Raw genomic sequence first — 19,238 nt, 5'->3', positions numbered from 1 at the left:
TTGTTTTTTATCCTTGAACATGGCATCCATTTACTGTCACAGGACAGTTGTACAACTGTAAAGCTCCTGATACTGAGATGATATTTTTCTGTAGAAGCTGCTAGACAATGATAAGCTTCGCCACAGTTTGCACTTTCAAGGCTAACTTTAGTCTGTTGGTTTATGTGTGGCAGCCGGTAGAAAATCCATGTAAGCAGCAGGACCAGATTAAGCTTTTGCTCCCCTCTCCATTTTTTAAAGGTGACAAATGACACTGTGTGATTAACTTTACCTCATGGTTCTGTTTTCAGTTTGGCATCAGATAAGGCCTGTCTGAAACCGAAGCAGCCATGAGCATGAACTGACCTGATGAGGTGCTAAACTGAACCTCCAATAAAGAAGAAAGAAACGTGTCAGTCTTGATTAAACACTCATACATTATAGAAGTATTATCTTGTTTTAAACATGAAAAAACAAATGGATGAATACTGACTGATTTTTATGGCTTATTCACTACAAAGGTAACATGAAATTTCTCATTTATAATCACAATAGAAAAATGACATCTGGCAAAGCTTTTACATTCAAATTAAAGAACATTTTTGTATAGAATTTCATATTAACTATACAGCAAGAAAAAGGCAGAGGTGCCTTTCCTGGCTAATGAGGTTGGCACCAAAAGTTTAGCTAAAGAATGCCATGTTGTTTTGATTGTTTAGCAATTTTTTTTTTTTTAAGTGACAGCTGTGACGGAGCACCTGGTGTCCGTCATAGGACATTTCTCTCTAAATGTTTTCCTTTTAAATTTTAAGTGGATTCATCATCTTCAAAGTACATATGTGGCACCATGTAGTGCAGGATCCTTAAACAAATCAATCAGTAACCATAATAATAATAATAATAATAATCAGGGACCTTAATTGTTCTTTTCTCTGCTTATTTTGGTAATTTTCCTCACATTCTGTGAAATGAGGATTTGTTTTACAGTGTTACTCCAGAGCGTGTAAAACACACATTAACCTCCTGTGTTCCTCCCTCAGAGGAGAACGCTGTGGTGTGGTACAGCCTGTTGCCAGGCCCCGGCTACGAGCTTTTCAGCATCAACCCATACACCGGTCTGATCACCACCACCTCCTACCTGGACAGAGAGCAGCAGCATCACTTCACTCTCAGAGGTAAAACACACACTCCCCATTAAACCTCTTAAACCTGAGAAATGGAGGTATGAAGAGAAGCAGTGCTCTGAAACACACTATTAATGTTGGCAAGCAGTTTGATCATGTTTTTTACTTCAAGGGTGTTGTGTTACTTGTTAATAAATAAGGTCTAACCCTGTGAAGATAGCGTCAAAAACACATGTGCTTTGAGATAACAAGGTTATCGCAACATTAGCGCTGCATGAAGCCAAAAAAGTTCAGCTTCCCAGATGTAAAATTACCTGGATCATCTGCATCATTAGGGCCACAGAGCAAGCCTTGTGCAGCTAACTTTAGGTTTAACGAACTTTAATGAGGACGAAATGATTTGATCTTGCAGCTCTGCTAGACTTTTGAAATGTTATCCGACTAAATAAATCAAATTCTGATAATGATTTTATTTTGCTGGGGTTGCTATGTTAAAAACAAATGTAGCCAGCATTTACAGACATCTCTTTCACAATGTGAGCCTGTGGGGAAAAAAGTCTTTTTGGGCTCAATGGCATCAAATGCTGAACCCAGAAATTGTAATTTCAGTTTGGCCACCATGTCATATTGGCTTCAAAGCCTTTTGCTTTTTCAGGGAGGCTTGATAATGCTGGGATGCATCAGGATTTGCTTGATTCAGTTCAGCAAGCGTATGGAGTGTTTGAACACGTTTCCTTTTGCTATAATTAATCAGAGCAGCATGTTGCAGAGTCAGTGGAGTGAGAAAAGAAAACTATCCGGGTTGTTACAAGTTGAGAAAAGAAGTGACAATCAATCTCGACCAGGTGCTGATGGGGGCATTGCGGGTCAGACACCAGGCTGAAGTTAGTTTCATTATCACCAGATGGACAGATGCTTCAAGTTTGCATAGAGTTGATGTAAGTTTAAATTTTGTACGAAACAACCTGTAGTATTATAATGCCTGTGATCAGGTTTTCCTGAATGAATTATGTATTTTAATGAATTCCCCTTCAGTGTGAAACTGAGGATGTAAGCACAAGCAACTGTTCGAAAGCCTGTGACTCTCTTCTTTGCTTCTTGGCTTCACATTTAAGTGGATCCCTGGCTCAGATCTTATACCAAAGGGTTATAAAAATATCTAAAGCCTAAAGCTGCTAAAACAAAATGTATAAAGTCTATATCAAACACAGATATTTCTCTCATTCTCTGTTTCTTATTCTCCTCTCTTGCCATGCTTGGCGGCCAAAGTCATAAAGAATTCTTTTGTATGAAGGCAACATAAACCAGCAGATTGATTTATGTTGAGGAAACAGTAGACTTTTAAAGGGCTGAGCTACAGTATATCTAACCTCTGCTGACTGCACCCTCTGCCTTTTGAAGTGTTTGCTTTCACTCTCTTGTGGCATACACGGCAATTACATTCAAACTATTCTGCAGTGTTTAGTGATAAACTGCTTTCAGATGTTTTATCATAATATTTGTACGGTCAGCAGTATGATGAACAATTAAATATAATAACAAAATATAATAACAGGAGAGCCGGAGGGTCTTGAAATTGTGCCAGAATCATGCAGGGCTTTTTGGGAAATGCAGAAAGACGTGGGGACAATTATCTCTGGCTCTAGATACATTTGTAAAGAAATAAAATGAGTTCTTTTAAGCATCTATAAAAAGCTGGTGCCATATGTGTTTTGTTGACTGGATTATTGTAATACTGTGGGTCTGTGCTGCTATTAAAAATCGAATCTGCCTCCAGTCTTTGATCACCAGAGATTGAGACTGAGATGTCTTAAAAAAGTACATTTTCAATACACTTTTACATGTAATATTTATGTTTTCAGTATAAACCATGAATTATTGTTGAAGGAGCTCTAATAATAGTCTGTGGCCTCTTTGAGCTGTTTGCCAAGTTGTATTTCATATTTATTTGTGTTGGAGGCATGGCTCCAAGTCTGTTGGTTCATCCACCACCATCTCACCAGCATTTGGATGATTTTTCAAGAAATTTGGTACAAATATCCATGTTTTCCAGAGCGTGACTCCTAAAACACTGTCAACGCCTTGAGCTTTCCTCCAGCACCATCCAGCACAAAACTAATAGCATTCCCATCAGCTGTTTAACAATTACCAAATGTTAGCATGCTAACATGCAAGGAACAATGTCTGCATATAAAGATGGACAACATGTGTCTGATGGCATTCATGACAGCTTTGTGTGTCAAACAGTGTGCTTGCAATCAATGGACAGTTGAGTTGGACGGGTTTAGGGGCAGGAGCTCAAGGCCGCTACTGTTCAGATTCTGGCTCTAAATTATGTAATCGTTGCAAGCTGGTGGAGACACATCGTCAGTCCTCACATAGCCCAGAGTCTATGGCTAAGACGATAAACATGGTAACATTAATGTACCTGCTGAACATGTCAGGGGTGTCATTGTAAGCATGTTAGCATGTTAATGTCATGACAGCCTCACAAAGCTGCTAGCATGGCCGCAAACTCTTATTCCTGTTCAGACAGAAAATAAAAAACACAGATTAGAGGCCTCACGGGGGCCGAGTGGTCAAGACACATACTGTGACTGTCATGTCTGGTTCAATTACTCATTTATTATCAATATAAAATAATTTTGAGTTTCCTACAGTGATCACAAGGCGTGAATTCCTTTCAATGCCTTCTGCAGTCCAGGCTCGTGACAGCAGCACGCGGCCTCTGTCGGGCACGGCCACAGTGCTGTGCTCTGTGCTGGATGACAATGACAACCCTCCAGAGTTCATGCAGACATCCTTCCAGATCAGCCTGCCAGAAAACCTGCCTCCTGGGGTGGTCCACACTGCTCAGGCCTCTGATCCAGACCACGGAGAAAATGGAACCATACACTACTCAATTTTAGGTGAGAAACCCAGATAATGCTCTGCATATTTAGCTTTTTGGGTTACTGTTTTATAGTTTTGGCTAGCATTTCTTTTGGTAATAACCTTATATTGCAGAGTTAGTTTCAAGTTTCAAAGCTTGTAGACATTGTGAAAAAGAAGTTCATGGGGGAAAGAAACTAAGCAAACATACAGGTTTTACACAAACCTGAAGGTAAGACAAACTAATTTTGAAGAGAAAATGGAGGCAAATTATAAAATTACTACCCTGTACTACCCTGCCCTTCCCTAACTGTCCACCGTAAACATCCATCCCATATTAACAGACCATGTTACCAGTTCAGCTTTGTTATTGTTGTGCATGCTATGTTTTCTGTGCAATGAGGGATTATTTCATTTCAGGTTTTACATTAAATAAAGTGGTTTAGATGATTTGACTAAATTGTTATTTGGATTACAATCTATGTAAATGTCTCACTGCTCTCGTCTAACGTAGTCATAACAGTTTTAGCAATTTTGGTGAGTACATAATCGATGGAAATGAATGTTATTTACTGAAAATGTCCCTTATTTCTATCTTTAGGTGAGGACTACAGAGGTCGCTTCACCATCAACAGCCACACAGGTGCTGTCAGCACCACGCAGGTCCTCGACCGTGAGGAGAGGCAGAATTACACACTCACAATACAGGCCCGTGACTATGGCCCCACCCCGCTCAGCTCCTCCACCCAACTCCAGCTGCTGCTGCTGGACCAGAACGATAACATTCCCTCCTTCACCCGAAAGAGCTACCACGCCTCCATCAGTGAGGGCCTACCTGCAGGAGCGGAGGTCCTGCATGTTAGCGCCTTTGATCCTGACGAGGGGTCCAATGGGGACGTGTCCTACTCTCTAACAGAGGACAGCAGTCAGGGGGCCTTCTCAGTGGACGCTTTCACAGGTGTGATCCGCACCACAAGGTCTCTGGACAGAGAGAGCAGGGCTCAGTACACCCTCAGAGCTGTGGCCACTGATGGCTGCACTCAAGGACCACTGAGCGCCGCCGCATCTGTGACAATACAGGTGGAGGACGTGAACGACAATGTGCCAATCTGTGAGCAGAATCCCATTAACGCATGGGTTTCCATGAGGATGCTACCAAACCAGATAGTTACCATGGTGACAGCAACAGATGGTGACCAGGGTGACAACGGGACGATACACTTTATGTTGTCTGATGAGGAAAACCTGTTTGACATCAACAGCGAGACAGGAGAGATTTCACTGAGAAGACGAGTGAGAGCCGGTTTCTCTGGCAGGAAGCTGCAGGTGGTGGTTTCAGACCGAGGACGACCTGCTTTGACCTCCACCTGCCTGGTGTTCATCCATCTGAAGGGAGAACACGAAGGACTGCAGTTCAGTAACAAAGTGTACAACGCTACTGTCAAGGAGAACAGTAGAGCTGGTATGTTTTACTCCCTCCGTTCCTTCTGTTTACACAAATTCACTCTTAGAAATAAAGGTACTGACTAGAATCAAATAGGATTTTGGATTCTCCCCATAAAATAACCCTTTTTGGTTCTTGGTAGACCTTATGGGTTCTAGCTAGAACCAAAAGGATTCAGCTTGTCCCCATAGAAAAACCCTTTTTGTTCCTGGTGGAACACTTGCTGCCAAGAACTCAACACCAAAGGGTTATACCTAGATCCATGTGTGAAAGGTTTCAGCCACAACTCCCTATGAAAGGTTCTCCAGATAACCCTTCTATGTGAGATGATTCCAACCAGAACCCTGTCTGGGGGTTTCATCCAGAACTGTTCCCGCTTCTAAGGGTGCTAACAAAAACTAACCCAGGGGTTTCAAAGGAAAAGCTTTTTATAGTCCAAGAGTTTCATCCCAGAACCCACGCAGTGAGGCTCTAAAGAAGTATACAGAACCAAAAATAAAGAAGAAAAAACAATAAAAGAACCAAAACTCGGCTACAAAATAGAATCAACTACAAAATGTAGTACCAGGTATCCACAAAAAAAATTACATTTGAGTATTTTAGGGTGAGGATCCTTTAACACCTGTGCTTTTTTAACAAGAACTCTTTCTTCCAAAAGGGGTTCTTGGATGAAAATGCTTCTTAACGGAACCCTTGGTCTCACAAAGAACCCTTGAGGAACCCTTTCAAAGGGTTTTTAAGAAGCAAATGGTTCTGGGCAGAGCCTCAGCCCGTCAGGAAAAACACGTTTGGAACCCCTATTTCGAGAGAGTGTACCATTAAAATCCTCATCAACCTTTCCACTTTCTCTTCCTCAAGGTACTTGGATTGCAAAAGTGGAAGCCAGTGACCAGACCAACAGCAGACAAAGGATTACATACACCATCTTTAGTGGCAACGAGAATCATATTTTCTCCATCAACCGTCACACGGGTAAAAAAAAACCAAAACAAATCAAAAACGTTGCTTTTGTGCTTTTTTCTTCAGTACCTACAGTCGATCCAAGGTTGTTACTAGAGTCCACTGGTTATGATTAGCAGATGGTGTTCTTGTTATGTATTTACAAGAGCAAGTCATGCATGCTTTCATCATTGAAGTTATGCTAATAGCACAAAATTTCATTCAGTCATCCATTTTATTTTCCACAAAAGTATCCAAAGAATAGCTTTTGATTTTTAGTCCTCAACATTGTTTATTTTTTGATCAATAAGCGTTCAGTCCAACAATGGGCTCCTTTTATTTAAAATGGGCTCATCTTTAAAATGCACTTTCAACCTATGTGGATTATCTGGTTGTTTGTATGCGTGCATTTCCTAAAGAATTATGATTGTTGCCTGCCTCATTTTATCATAATCTACCCCAAACTCTCTTTTGGATTCCTGTCTAAATAAAGCAGACACAGTTAGGCTTAAATACACAATATTATACTGACGTAGAGCTCAATATTTTTTTTAGGGTTACCACAAAAACTTGAACCTAAAAGTGTTTCTGTCAACACCTTTTTAAGAGATGAGAAGTTATGTTTTTATTTCCATTACTTTGCCCTCATTTTCCCCCGACCTGATAAAAACACCAACCGTAGTACAATGGGTTATACAAGTCTCTTATGTTGGGTTTGCACAGTATTTGGGGTAAAAGATGTATAATGTATCATATCTTTTTCCTCTCTTCCAGGTGAGATCCGTGTGCAGAAAGACAACTCTCTGGATTTTGAGGTGAGCCCTCAAATCCAACTGGTGGTGCTGGCTGACAGCGGGCTGCAGACCGCTCACTGCAGGGTCTCCATCAGCCTGCTGGATGTCAATGACAATGCACCAGTATTTGAACATGGCAGCTACAGGACAGCTGTCTGGGAGGGGCAAGTGCACAACACCTACATCATGCAGGTAGTTACTATCAATATTTATGCACTCTTTGACATTGTCAAACAGGTATTTAATACATTTCAGTTTTTAATATTTGGTAATAAGATATGAAATATTTTCTGCAGGTATTTGCGTCTGATCCTGACAGTGGGATGAACGGGCAGATTGAGTACTCCATTGTGTCCGGTAACCCTAACGAAGCATTCGTCTTGGACTCTGTTCGTGGGATTCTTGCTACTAATGTCTTACTGGACCGTGAGATCACCCCCTCATACAAGTGCGTCCACCATACATATTAAAAAAGTATTATGTAACCATCTTTGTCTTATAGTCGAGACAAACTACATCAGTATGTTTCTACATACGAAATAGAGGGCACTGTCAAAGGTAGCCTTTGAGTTTTCTAATGACTGTTTTTTTTGTCCATATACAAAGGTAAACATTAGATGTTAGATGTTAATTTTTTTTTAAGCATCAAACTATTTAGCAACAGTTATTTTTTTTGCATTCAACAAACGCACATCCCATCTGTCTGTGCCACTGGCATACAGTCAGACCCCGGTGCAAAGTGTAGTTCTTGAACGTCAACAAAATAATGATTGTTTCACCTTTGTCAGGAGTCAGAGGCCAGGCCTCTGTTAGTTTAAATTAGTTTTAATGGGGGCTAAATTCCTGGTGTGTGTGTGTGTGGTCACAGTGAGAGGGCGACATGATTTGAGACCAGTACTTACAGTGCATGCAGATTGCAAATGGTGGCAGTAGGGCTGCAGTCAACACTTATTTTGATTATTTATTAATCTGTTGATTATTTTCTCAAGTAATGGATTTGTGGTTTGGTCTATAAAATGTCAGAAAATGGTGAAAAATGTTGAGAAGTATTTCCCAAAGCCCAAGATGACACCCTCGACTTGTTTTGCCCACAAGCCAAAGATGTTAAGTTTACTATTATAAAGGATTAATGAAAACCAAAATGTAATATATTTGCATTTAAAAAGCTAAGACCAGAAAATATTGACTTTTTTTAATTACCTAAACTAATTCATCAATTATCAAACTAGTTGATTAATTGATGAATTGACAACCAATTGATTAATCTTTGCTTTAGTTGGCCATTTTATTATAAAATTGTTGACAGCAAATTGCAGACAAATATGTAAGGCCTACAGGGTTCCTGCAAGCTCATACATGGGTTACTAATGTAATTAGTGAAACTTCTATTTACTACTGTAAATGATTGAGAGGAAATAAGCTCATATTGAATTTTGATAAGTTGATGAAGTAGGTCACTGATCCTGATCAAGAAATTAAATTATGACCGTGCACTTCCTGTATTTTCTTCAGCAGGAAGTTGATATCCTGACACAGCAGAAGTACAACTCTGTAATTTTTACTTTTTCAGCAAGTGAAAGTAGAATTGCTGATTTCAGAATTGATTCGATGTAAAAAAGCTCTCTAAGATCTGTCATGTTGATTTTACTTTTAAAAATCTAGGAAACCGATTGCCTTCAAAAAATGTAAGTAAATATAACTATTAATCTTAATTTATGTTTACTTTAAGTGGGCTTACTTTAAGTTTACTCAAAATTCAGTTATTTCATTTTGTGTTAAGTTTTAGCAACTTCAGTAAATCAAGTTTACTGTTCCATATATCTGTATTCTGTCGGTTGCATACTAGTCAGTCATATTTGTATTTTCTTGAGAAAACTAAACTCACAGATCTCCTAATATCATCATTGGCAAAATCCACCTTGTCATGATCAAGTTAAGTTAAGTCTTGATCATGACAAGTCTAAGACTTGTCAGATTTTACAGTGTACCCAAAACAATCTCCTCAATTCTGTTATTGATAGTGACTGACATGATATGTAAAATAACATAATACATCAACACACCGTCCAGGATATGCAAAATGGCATCATTTGTTCACTACTTTTTTGGTACAGGCTGGTTCTGCAGGCAGCAGACAGGGGGGACCCTCCGCTCAGCACCACCACCACCATCAGGGTCCAAGTGGTGGACGTCAATGACAACAGCCCTGCCATCCCCCCCATGGAGCCTGTGGTTATAGCAGAGAGTAAGACCAACCCGGACTGCTCTCAATGACAAACACGCTTTTACCATCTATGTTCTTTGTCTATTTGTGGACTTATTGCGACGCCCTCTGTTTTACTGTAGATCTGCCGGCAGGTTACATGGTCACCCAAGTGACAGCAAACGATGTGGACCTGAGCTCAGCTATCACCTACAGCTTCTCAGACAACAGCAGCACCAATGCTCCCTTTGCTATTGACCGATATACTGGTGTGATCACCCTGACTCGAGCCCTGGACTATGAGGAGCAGACAGAGTACACCCTGACAGTCTGGGCGTCTGACTCGCTCCACCAGACCAGCGGAGAGGTCAAAGTTCAAGTGCTTGACGTCAATGACAACGCTCCAGTCTTCACCAAGGTCTCCTACCAGGTACAGATGATATATTTCTAAGTATTTATATTTAAAAAGGTAAAAGGACACTTGGTTGGTGTCACCAAGCCAAAAATAAAACAGTATATACATGTTGCCACTGTAATATGACAAAAGGAACAAGCTTATAACAAAGCTTCCTTAATTCAAGATCGTTAAGTGGTGATTAATGTTAAAGATCTCCAGATGCTCTGCGGTTTTGTTCCTCCGTTCGACATCATCTTCACATGGGACGTAGAACCACATTGACAAGTAAGCATGGGATGCATATTCCATGGTTTGTATGAATCAGATCATTTATATCACATCACAGGTCTATATATCCTTTATATTCTTTGTTGTGAACTATCGGCATGTTTTCTTGCTAGAATCACTCATGGTAAAATGGACCAGACACTGAAACAATCACATCAGATTGCAAGCAAGCCATGAAACCCAGGATCACAGCACGTCCTGTGTGAACAGCTCAATTGTTTGACATGGGTGTGGAAGGAAGCGGACAGTACTCCACAGAAAATTGGCGTCATTTGCAGTGCTTCCGCATTCAGGGTGAACCTGGCATAAGACTGGGGCTGTCCATTTGTTGAATCATGTATTAAAAAAGTTAACTAAAAAGACAAATCAGGTGTAAAACGTTATATACTGGTCAAAGTGATTGTTTTTAGACAACCCAAAAGTGTTTCTTAAAAATGCTGTGTGTGTTCACTAACCTAATTTTTTTAAGTGGTATGCGACTGAATTTACAGGAAACATTACAATCTTGCTGCAGATGTGACACATCATTTGTTCTCTCTTCAAGGTGGAGCTGTCAGAGTTGGTCTCAACAGACACGTTAGTTTTGTCAGTGTCCGCTACCGACAGAGACTCTGGACTCAATGGAAAGATCACCTACAGACTGCTTTCATCTCCTTTACAAGGCTTTTACATGGAGCCAGAGAAGGGTAAGAACAGCTTAACTCATGGGAAAGACATCCTGCAATAGCTCTGAAATGAATGTCTCTGACATTAAACCCATGCAGTGCTTATATATACTAGAAAATATTGAAAAGAGAGAGGTTAAGAGGTCACCAGAAGGATAAAACAATGATCCAAAATGTATTACAGTTCCTCTGCAAAAGACATTACCTCAAGCTTTACAAGTTTTATGACTTATGACTGTCTGGTGGTCTGATTTTCATATTCATCCCTCTCATTCCCTCCATTAAAATCAGATTTTCTGGCACAGTTAAAGCAGCATCCGCCAAAGAAAAGGGCACAGAGAAAGCCTTTGCCTGGTTATGAGCAGCACACAGTATCAGGAGTTACTGAGAGCTGTCATTCTGCCAGCAGCAGTATATTTCTCCAGTGTTTATATTTTTGTAGTCTTGGATGTGCAAGTGAGTTCATTGGACAGGGGGAAAGAGAAGCAGCAGAGAAGGCAATTAGAAGCCATTGAGATAAAGTGCTTTGGAGGAGCCATGCCTATCCTATTATCTTCATTTTTAAAATTTCTAAACCCAAGAAAGAAGATAAATCCTACAGAGCTGACAGGAACCCCCCAACCCCCCCAACCTCAGTTCTGGGCAGTATTTTCCACTCAAGTATGATTTATGGGCTTCTGTCATGTCTGAACTCCAAAGTTTAATATCAAAGACGTGTATTTGCCCATGTTTTGTGGTGAGGAGCACCAATGGAAAGTGAAAATTGCATCAGTGTTGACTGAAGCTCTCTAAATCCAAAAATTTAATATGGTGCTTTTTGTGGTGCGGTGCCTCTTGGTTTTTCCGTGCCTATTTGTTTCACAAACAATGACTGGTGCTGCTTTAGAGTACAGCTCAGAATTAATAAAGTCATCAAGTAGAAAAGTTTAAGTGGATGGGAAGTGGAACAATAAATTGGATGGACAAACACTTAATTGTCATCCAGGAGGAACATTTGCTCTCATAGTCTGCACATGGATTTCATTAAAGAATAGTCACACAGGAAATGATGTTGTTTTGTGGTGTCTAATGACAAGGACAATTTTGATTTAACTCTCAGTAAATTGTCATATAAGCAGACATGTTTTATAGTTCGTAATCTGAAGAGAAACTAATCCAGGAACATTCTTTGGATTTGCTGAACCATCTGTTTGAGCAATTGAATATAGTTTTATATTAGAGAGACCAAATGTCAGGTCTCCCTTGAAGTTTCTATACCATGTCAGCAGTTTTGTTGTAAGACCACATCAACATATGTAATGTATATATAATATAGTATAATGTTTCGATAAAAGTGAAACAAATTTTAGTTTGTTTGTTTTTTCAGTGCCAGAAATCGTCTTGTAAAGTTGTTCTGGCAAATCTGTTGGCAAAGCAACATCAGCATTCATTTGGTGTCACGTTTCTCACAATTTGAAAAAACCTCAATCCAGTCGTCCCTCTCCTTTTAGCTCGGTTTTACTCTCTATCAATTCCTGACAGAGACTGCTGGCTCTTTGGCATGCTAGGTGCTATGATCATGTCTAACTTTGTCTGTCTGTTCTGTCCTGGACACATAGTGTACAACAATTAGTTAAAAGTAGCAAAAAAGTTCCATAGAGCTAAGGAAAGTTTGGTGGTAATTGTTTGTCGATTTAGTCGATTTGTGCAAGTCACACAAGTTAGGTAATGTGATATTTGGTCAAATGTATTGGCTAAAATCACACATTCAAGTACCTTTCTTTGTGAGTTTTGTAACGACGTGTAAGGTTGGATGTTGTGGTGGTCGTATCACTGTTGAGCTGCAGGTCTTGCAAACTGTTGCTCTCTGATATAGATGTTCTCTTAGAAATGTTCTCTTCTCTAAACTGTCATCAACAAACATAATGCTTGAATACAAATTTTATTGTTTTTGGTCTAGTTCTCTCCATAAAAGCTGCTTTTTTGCAATGACCGATGCTGGTCTACCGTGTATTCGTGGGTTGCCATGTTTGCGTGCACTGCACTAGAAATCACCAGTCATGTTTAAAAAAGAAATATAACTTCTCAATATCTCAATTGCAAATTTTTAATTAAAAAGTCAAGTCCTCTCTAGTCATTTGTCTCAAGCTTAAGTTAAATCTTTTGTCAGTGTTAGTCAAGCATATCTCCAGTCCTCAAATTTGCGACTCAAGTCTAACCTTAAACAAGTGACGAGACGCGAGTTCCGCATGTCTGTCAATAACTCTTTCACATTGCACCGTCTTTGGATGCATTACTATTGGACAAAATATTGTGGGTTAAAAAAAATGCATTCATTCATGAACACGTTTTGTCTTGAAGGGTCTGTTTTCACCAATAAGCCCTTGAAGGCCATCACAAACAGCAACATGATCCATCTTCTGGTTGAGGCCAAAGACGAAGGCGACCCTGTGCAATCTACTGTGACCTCCATAGACGTGCTGATTCTGGACACCAACGACCATGCACCTTCATTCCACCAGGACATGTACACGCTCACTGTCCCAGAGGACACGCCTACAGACACCACCCTACTGACTATGTCTGCAGAGGACCAAGACTGGAGTCAGGAAAACACCCATTTGGACTACAGCATCATCAGAGGAAATGAGGAGAGGCGATTCTGTCTGGAAGTAAAAATGGTTCAGGTTGAGAATCAGATGAGAAATGTAGGTAAACTTGTTCTGTGTAACCCTTTAGACCGCGAGACCACGGAGAGTTATGCACTAACAGTGGGCGTGTCTGATCGCGGAACACCTCCACTAAACAGCTCTGCTGTCGTTATGGTGACTGTGACAGACTGCAATGACAATGCCCCCATCTTTTCCAGTACAGGATACCATGCACAGGTGAGTGAAAACAGCCATGTAGGTACCAGCCTGGTCCAGGTCAGTGCTCAGGATCCTGACCTGGGAACCAACGGTCTGTTGCAGTATGACATTGTCTCGGGGAACAGCAAAGGTCACCTCAAGCTAGACCCTCAGTCTGGCATTCTGGTGGTCAACCACTCGCTTGATTATGAGGAAAACTCAAAATATACCCTCACCATTCGAGCATCTGATGGCAGTGAATCATCTGATGAACGTAAAGTGGCTTTTACAGTGGTCTTCATCACAGTGTTGGATGTAAATGACAACACTCCATACTTTATGTTTCCTGTTGTTAACTGCTCTGTACTGGAGAACCTCCCAGCGTTTACCCACACTTGTTCCATTCACGCTGTTGACAATGACTTAGGCCCTTACGGCCAGCTCACATACTCTATTGTGTCTTCCTGCTTTATGGACTATGGCAGTGGCAGCCCTGAGAAGAGGGAGGCCTTTGCTATCGACCCCTTAACCGGCGACATTCACACCAGACAGACCTTTGATTACGAACGTGAGAGTGAGTACTGCTTTGTAGTGGAGGCCAGGGACAAAGGCGACAAAGCAGCTACGGTGAGAGTGCAGGTGTCCATAAAGGGAGTGGATGAGTTCAGTCCCATCTTCACCCAAAACCGGTACCATTTCCTGTTGCCAGAAAACGCCAAGCCTGGAGAGACAGTTGGTTACGTGATGGCGATGGACCATGATGGAGGGGTGGACGGATTGGTGGAGTACTCCCTTATGAAGTCATCACCATTTTTCTCAATAAACAAAACAATTGGTGCCATTTTTGTGTCAGGGCCTGTGTATCGCAGGAGAGGCGGGCATGCTAGTGAGGACATGGTGGAGCTGGTGGTGTCTGCAGGTAGTCCCAGAATGGGCTCCAGGACCACTGCCTGTCTAGTTTTTGTCAATATCTCCAGCTCAGCAGAGGCACTCACTGGGGTGCCTCTTGATGCGCACATGCTCAGTTTGAGTGTCTCGCTAATCATGTTTCTCCTTGTCCTTCTCATTTTTGTGGGCTTGGTTCTCAGGTACAAAATCAAGGAAGCGGCAATCAAAAAGGCTGCTGCCATTGCTGCGAACTTGAACCATGGCACAGGCTCATTTGGTAGATCCAGTAGCCACAGTGGCATCTCTCTCCAGGAGATTAAACGGCCAGGCATCTTGGTGGCCAAGAGGGACGTAGCAAACCTATACAATCAGTCAGACTCCAGTGGTCGTGGATCAGCAGAAGGTGAGACAGCTGAGGACCAGGAGATCAAGTGGATAAATCAGCACCCCTGCCGCAAAAGAGATGAATCTGTACCATGCAACCAGGCCACAGAGATCCCGGACTCTGCTCTACCTGGAGACAATATCTCCTGCCACTCTATCGATGTAGGGCCGGAGCATATTTTATCCATCAATAAACGTTTAGTCTCAGGGATGGCCAGCACAGAAAGCCTCCATCACTTCAAAGAGGAGGGAGGAGGTGAGGGACTACTTCCTGCAATACTTAGGGTAAGGGATTTGGAGGAGAGCATGAGGACGAATGGGTACGCTCCGCTTTCGGATGCCCAGGCGTCTGCAGATTCTCTGTCTTCACTTGTGTGTCTGGAGGAGCAGCTGCAGGGCAGCTACAGCTGGGACTACATTTTGGACTGGGAGCCACGCTACCAGACTCTGGCCTCCGTCTTCACCGATATCGGGATGCTCCCTGATGAGGAGCTTCAAGGCGGCCGTGAGGACCTAGCAGCAGAGGCAAGCTGTCTCATGTACCCACCGCCTCTTATAACAGGAGTGGCTCAGCCTGGCATTAGGACTGTGCCTCCACGAAAGCCGGGGCGTGTGCCAAGCTTGAGACGGAAGCCCTCTTTCCCCAAATATGCATATTCCCCCTTAGCCAGGAACACAGGACTTACCCCTTCAGCCATGACACCCACTTTCTCTCCATCACTGTCTTCTCTCACCATTAGGACCCCGAGTGCCTCACCAGTTGTCTCTGACACCGGGGTGGGAGGTATCAGACTTGACTCAGGACCCCTCACTGCAAGCCTGTTGGAGGCGGAAATCCAGGTGTAGGCACAAACTTTGATCAGGTTTATCTGTAACATTAAATTTCATCTTCCTTTCACCATCTTAAGGTATTTCCCTTAGTGTTTTTAAGGGACACAGTGTTGTTGTGAGTTTGGTTTATTGAGAACATTCTGACTTATTCATGAAATACAACATATCAAACGTTTTCAGAGATAAAGCAATAAAGTCCTGGACTGATTTCCACGGTTCCCTTTTTTACGGTTTTAGGCTCATGAGTGTCATAAGTTTAGTCTCAAAGGGGCGATACCAGGCAAAGTTGTCATTTGAACGTCATGTTGTCATTTAATTACTTAGAATGAGGTTGATTTCATAACTCACTTCTGTTATAAAACAAATATCTGGAAATGCCTACACTCAGCCTTGCACTTTGAATAGAAGCAGATGTTCGAGTTGGCAATTAATTATTGAATGTTTTATTGTAAACATGTTTATATGTGCATAAAATGAAACACTTTGTAATGGCAGTTGGTTGCAGCCTCTAAATGAAAACCTTTCAAGGTTGGTTTAACTTTAATAAGCAGAGAAAGGCAACATTGTTTTGTGGTTGAGTCTATCTAGCTGGAATCATAAAGCCCAGGGTTTTGAATACAGACCCATATTATCCTCCCTCCCTCCTCTTTAATATATTCTGCCAGTAAAATGCCAAAAAATGACAAACAGAACTTATTTTATTCCTTCAGTCTCGGACCGTTCTTAATTTCCATGTGATATTGTTCAATTGTTCAAAGCTAAAAGGGTCATTGAGGTTTATGCCCTCAAAACCCCAAAAATGAGGGATTCTTCACTGACACTAATTTCATCCGGATTAAAGAAATGGGATTATATTGTCTTGCTGTCACTGGTCAGCATGATGGCAGATTTCCACAAACCACTTCTAGGTTGTGGCTGTTTTAGTTTTTCTTATGAACAGAAATGGTCTGTTTCCGTCATGATTGTTTGTGTGTGCTGACTGTAAACAATAGACACCCTGTTAATAAACAGCACTTTATGTACCATTTCCAGAAAATTGTAGTTTAAGTATTAATACATTTGCAAACAAATTTGCAATAAAGAAACTTTCCTCTGTATTTTCTTGGCTTGATCATCTAAAAGTTGTGATGTTGTGGTACCCATGGTCATTTCAGGATGATTTATCAGCTTGTTATATGTGTATAGCGTTAAAAAAAAAAAAAAAAAAAAAGATTTCTCACTGCTAGTGAGAATAAGTAAAATGCAACAATAATGAAAACATAATTCTGAACATTCAGGAAATAATCAAATAAAAGGAATAATAAAAGGAAAAAGTGGAAAATATAAAATAACGAAAATTAGCTCATTAGCATGGGTGGTTAATGAGACAATGGGCTCCTGGGCACAGTTACACAAACGCCCCACCACCTCTCCTACATAAGAGCAGGGCACAGACTTGGTGGCTCTTATGCATATTTTGGTGGTATTGTGTCTCTCTGACATAATTTTGTGTCTCTTTAAGATCATTTTGTCTCAGTAGTTTTGTGTCTCACAATCATTTTAGGTTGTTTTGTGTGCCTTTGTAATCATTTTTGCTTATTAGTCATTCTGTGGTTGTATTGACCATTTTTGTAGTTATTTTGTGTCCCTTTGCAGTGTCTTTGCATCTCTTTGTGGTCATTATGAGGCTCTTTGTGGTTGGTACATGTTAGTTTGAGTGACATTTTGTAGGTGAAAGCCAAGGGGGAAGGGGGGCTGATATTTTGGGCTTCTGGGCCTGTGCCCAGTAGGCCATTTTAGTAATGAATCCATGATCATTAGATGTATTTTTACCACACAGAGCTGAGAATTCACTGATGCATAAAATGTTAGTATTAAGTTCTTCTCTTTAAAATATATCATAGATTTTTTTTTATTGCTTTTTTATGGCCAGTTTTTCATGAATTTATTTTCTGCATGTCCACCCCTCAGTTTTTTCCTGTTTTTTTCCTCAACGAGTATCCAAAGTGAAGCAAATACTGCATTCCACATGTTGGAAACGCCATAGTTAAAAGCCAAATCTTTTTGTACTTTGTTTTCCTTAAATATCTTACTAAGTTGCTTCGAAGTATAGAACAATGCTGTCACATAAAGACTACATCATGCTTGATTGAAATCTGAATTTGTAGTCATATTCGTTTTACTTATTTTTTAATCAATCTAACACTTGATGCTATTAATTAAGGTTTAATTAAGGTCTTTGCTGCCTGTAACAGTGACCTGAACATCTCAAAGTGCTGCTTCTCTAAGAAAAGTAAAGAAATACAAAGTGATTCAACATGGCTCCACTTGGTCTGCTGTTAATCCAAATGCACCGCCCTCTGGGAACATATGAGCTGAGGAAGCTGAGGAGCTAAAGTCTTTATCAGATAGTTTCATGAAACATAATAAACAGTCAGGCCCTGAGTGTGTCCTGCATGTAGTCTCTGATAGGTGCGTAATTATTTATTGACTCAGTTCACTCTCTCCTCTGCACCTCGGTGGGTTTTGACAAGCCCTGTGCTCCTCTGTATTTGTGATTTCAGCGGGTCCTTGGCCTCAGGATCACGGTGATGGAAGAGATCTCTCGCCATATCAGATGATCTGGTCAAACAAGCTTCTGTGTCTCGGCACACAGCTCCGCAGTCCTCACAACTGCTCAGTGGATCTTTATCAAATACTGCCTGTCAGTCAGGGAGGAAAATTTGCTGAGAGGTCAGGAAGTCTCAAATACAATATGATACTTTGGCAGTTGTATAAGGACAGAGACGTTTGGGCACTTTTAATATACATACACATTTGAGATTATCACATTTTTATAAGACAGACAAGTGGAAACTGGAGACTGCAATTCCCTGTACGGCAATATTAAACCTGTTAGGCAACATTTGGGCAAAAATGAGCTGCTGGGTCCCATGAACCCCCTGCCAGCTGACCCTGGGCATCAATATTCAGGCTGTTCTCATAAACTGTTTGCACCTTTTTGCTGCAAAAAATATTCCAACAAAATTGTACAATAATTTGAAAGGCTGCAATAACATAACCAGTGCGCCGATACAAGAAAAACAAGACAGCGGTCCCAAGCATTCTTGTAAGGAGGCAGGTTTGGGTGATGAAAATCGGGACTTTCCCCTGGAGACGTGTTCAGAATAATGTGAACTTTTAGTCATTTTGACGTACATCCTTGCCATGTTTCTTTTCCTAACCCTAGCCAAAGTAACTTTTATTGCCAAAACCTAACCTCCGCATATGTACGTTCATTACATAACTGTGTGTTAATGATGTAATGTCATTCGTGGGGAGCTAATTCGTATTATATCATATGAACCGTTGTGTGTACATTGTCGTAGGATATTATATGACCCGTTCTATGAGAATACCTTGCAACATGACGTCAGAAAGACATCGGACAGATGTTAAATTTTGGTTGAAATGTCTAATTTCAGAATTTCGTGTTGTGTTGACACTAACATTATGATGTTTTGAAGACGTTGGGTCTTGTTCTCCAAACCTTGTGACTAAATGTCATTTTTTTATGTCAAGAAAACGTTGATATGAGACGTTTGCAAGATATTGAGTTTTGGTTACGTACCACAACTTGAAACC

At 40.9% G+C, this 19,238-nt stretch overlaps 1 protein-coding gene across 2 annotated transcripts in view; it reads left to right on the top strand.

Moving 5' to 3' along the window:
- Positions 1 to 16,732, top strand: part of dchs2 (dachsous cadherin-related 2) — a 39,328-nt gene extending 22,596 nt beyond the window's left edge. Inside the window, exons 11-21 of one of the 2 annotated variants that reach the window (XM_088075858.1) lie at positions 1,020 to 1,154; positions 3,803 to 4,012; positions 4,576 to 5,436; positions 6,277 to 6,390; positions 7,132 to 7,343; positions 7,448 to 7,599; positions 9,266 to 9,396; positions 9,498 to 9,784; positions 10,584 to 10,725; positions 13,045 to 13,571; positions 14,621 to 14,843. In XM_088075858.1, coding sequence (XP_087931984.1) covers positions 1,020 to 1,154; positions 3,803 to 4,012; positions 4,576 to 5,436; positions 6,277 to 6,390; positions 7,132 to 7,343; positions 7,448 to 7,599; positions 9,266 to 9,396; positions 9,498 to 9,784; positions 10,584 to 10,725; positions 13,045 to 13,571; positions 14,621 to 14,701 — 2,852 coding nt within the window. In that variant the 3' untranslated portion in view covers positions 14,702 to 14,843. Of the gene's footprint in view, positions 1 to 1,019; positions 1,155 to 3,802; positions 4,013 to 4,575; positions 5,437 to 6,276; positions 6,391 to 7,131; positions 7,344 to 7,447; positions 7,600 to 9,265; positions 9,397 to 9,497; positions 9,785 to 10,583; positions 10,726 to 13,044 lie in introns of both variants that reach the window. The other variant, XM_042484299.2, reaches the window with a different exon arrangement.
- Positions 16,733 to 19,238: the final 2,506 nt, after the last annotated feature.

Source organism: Plectropomus leopardus, chromosome 3, assembly GCF_026936395.1.
Source record: "Plectropomus leopardus strain MGB_pleo_1.0 chromosome 3, ASM2693639v1, whole genome shotgun sequence".
Classification (NCBI taxonomy): Eukaryota; Metazoa; Chordata; class Actinopteri; order Perciformes; family Serranidae; genus Plectropomus; species Plectropomus leopardus.
Note: the sequence above shows the minus strand (reverse complement) of the source record. Positions and strands in the feature narration are given on the sequence as shown.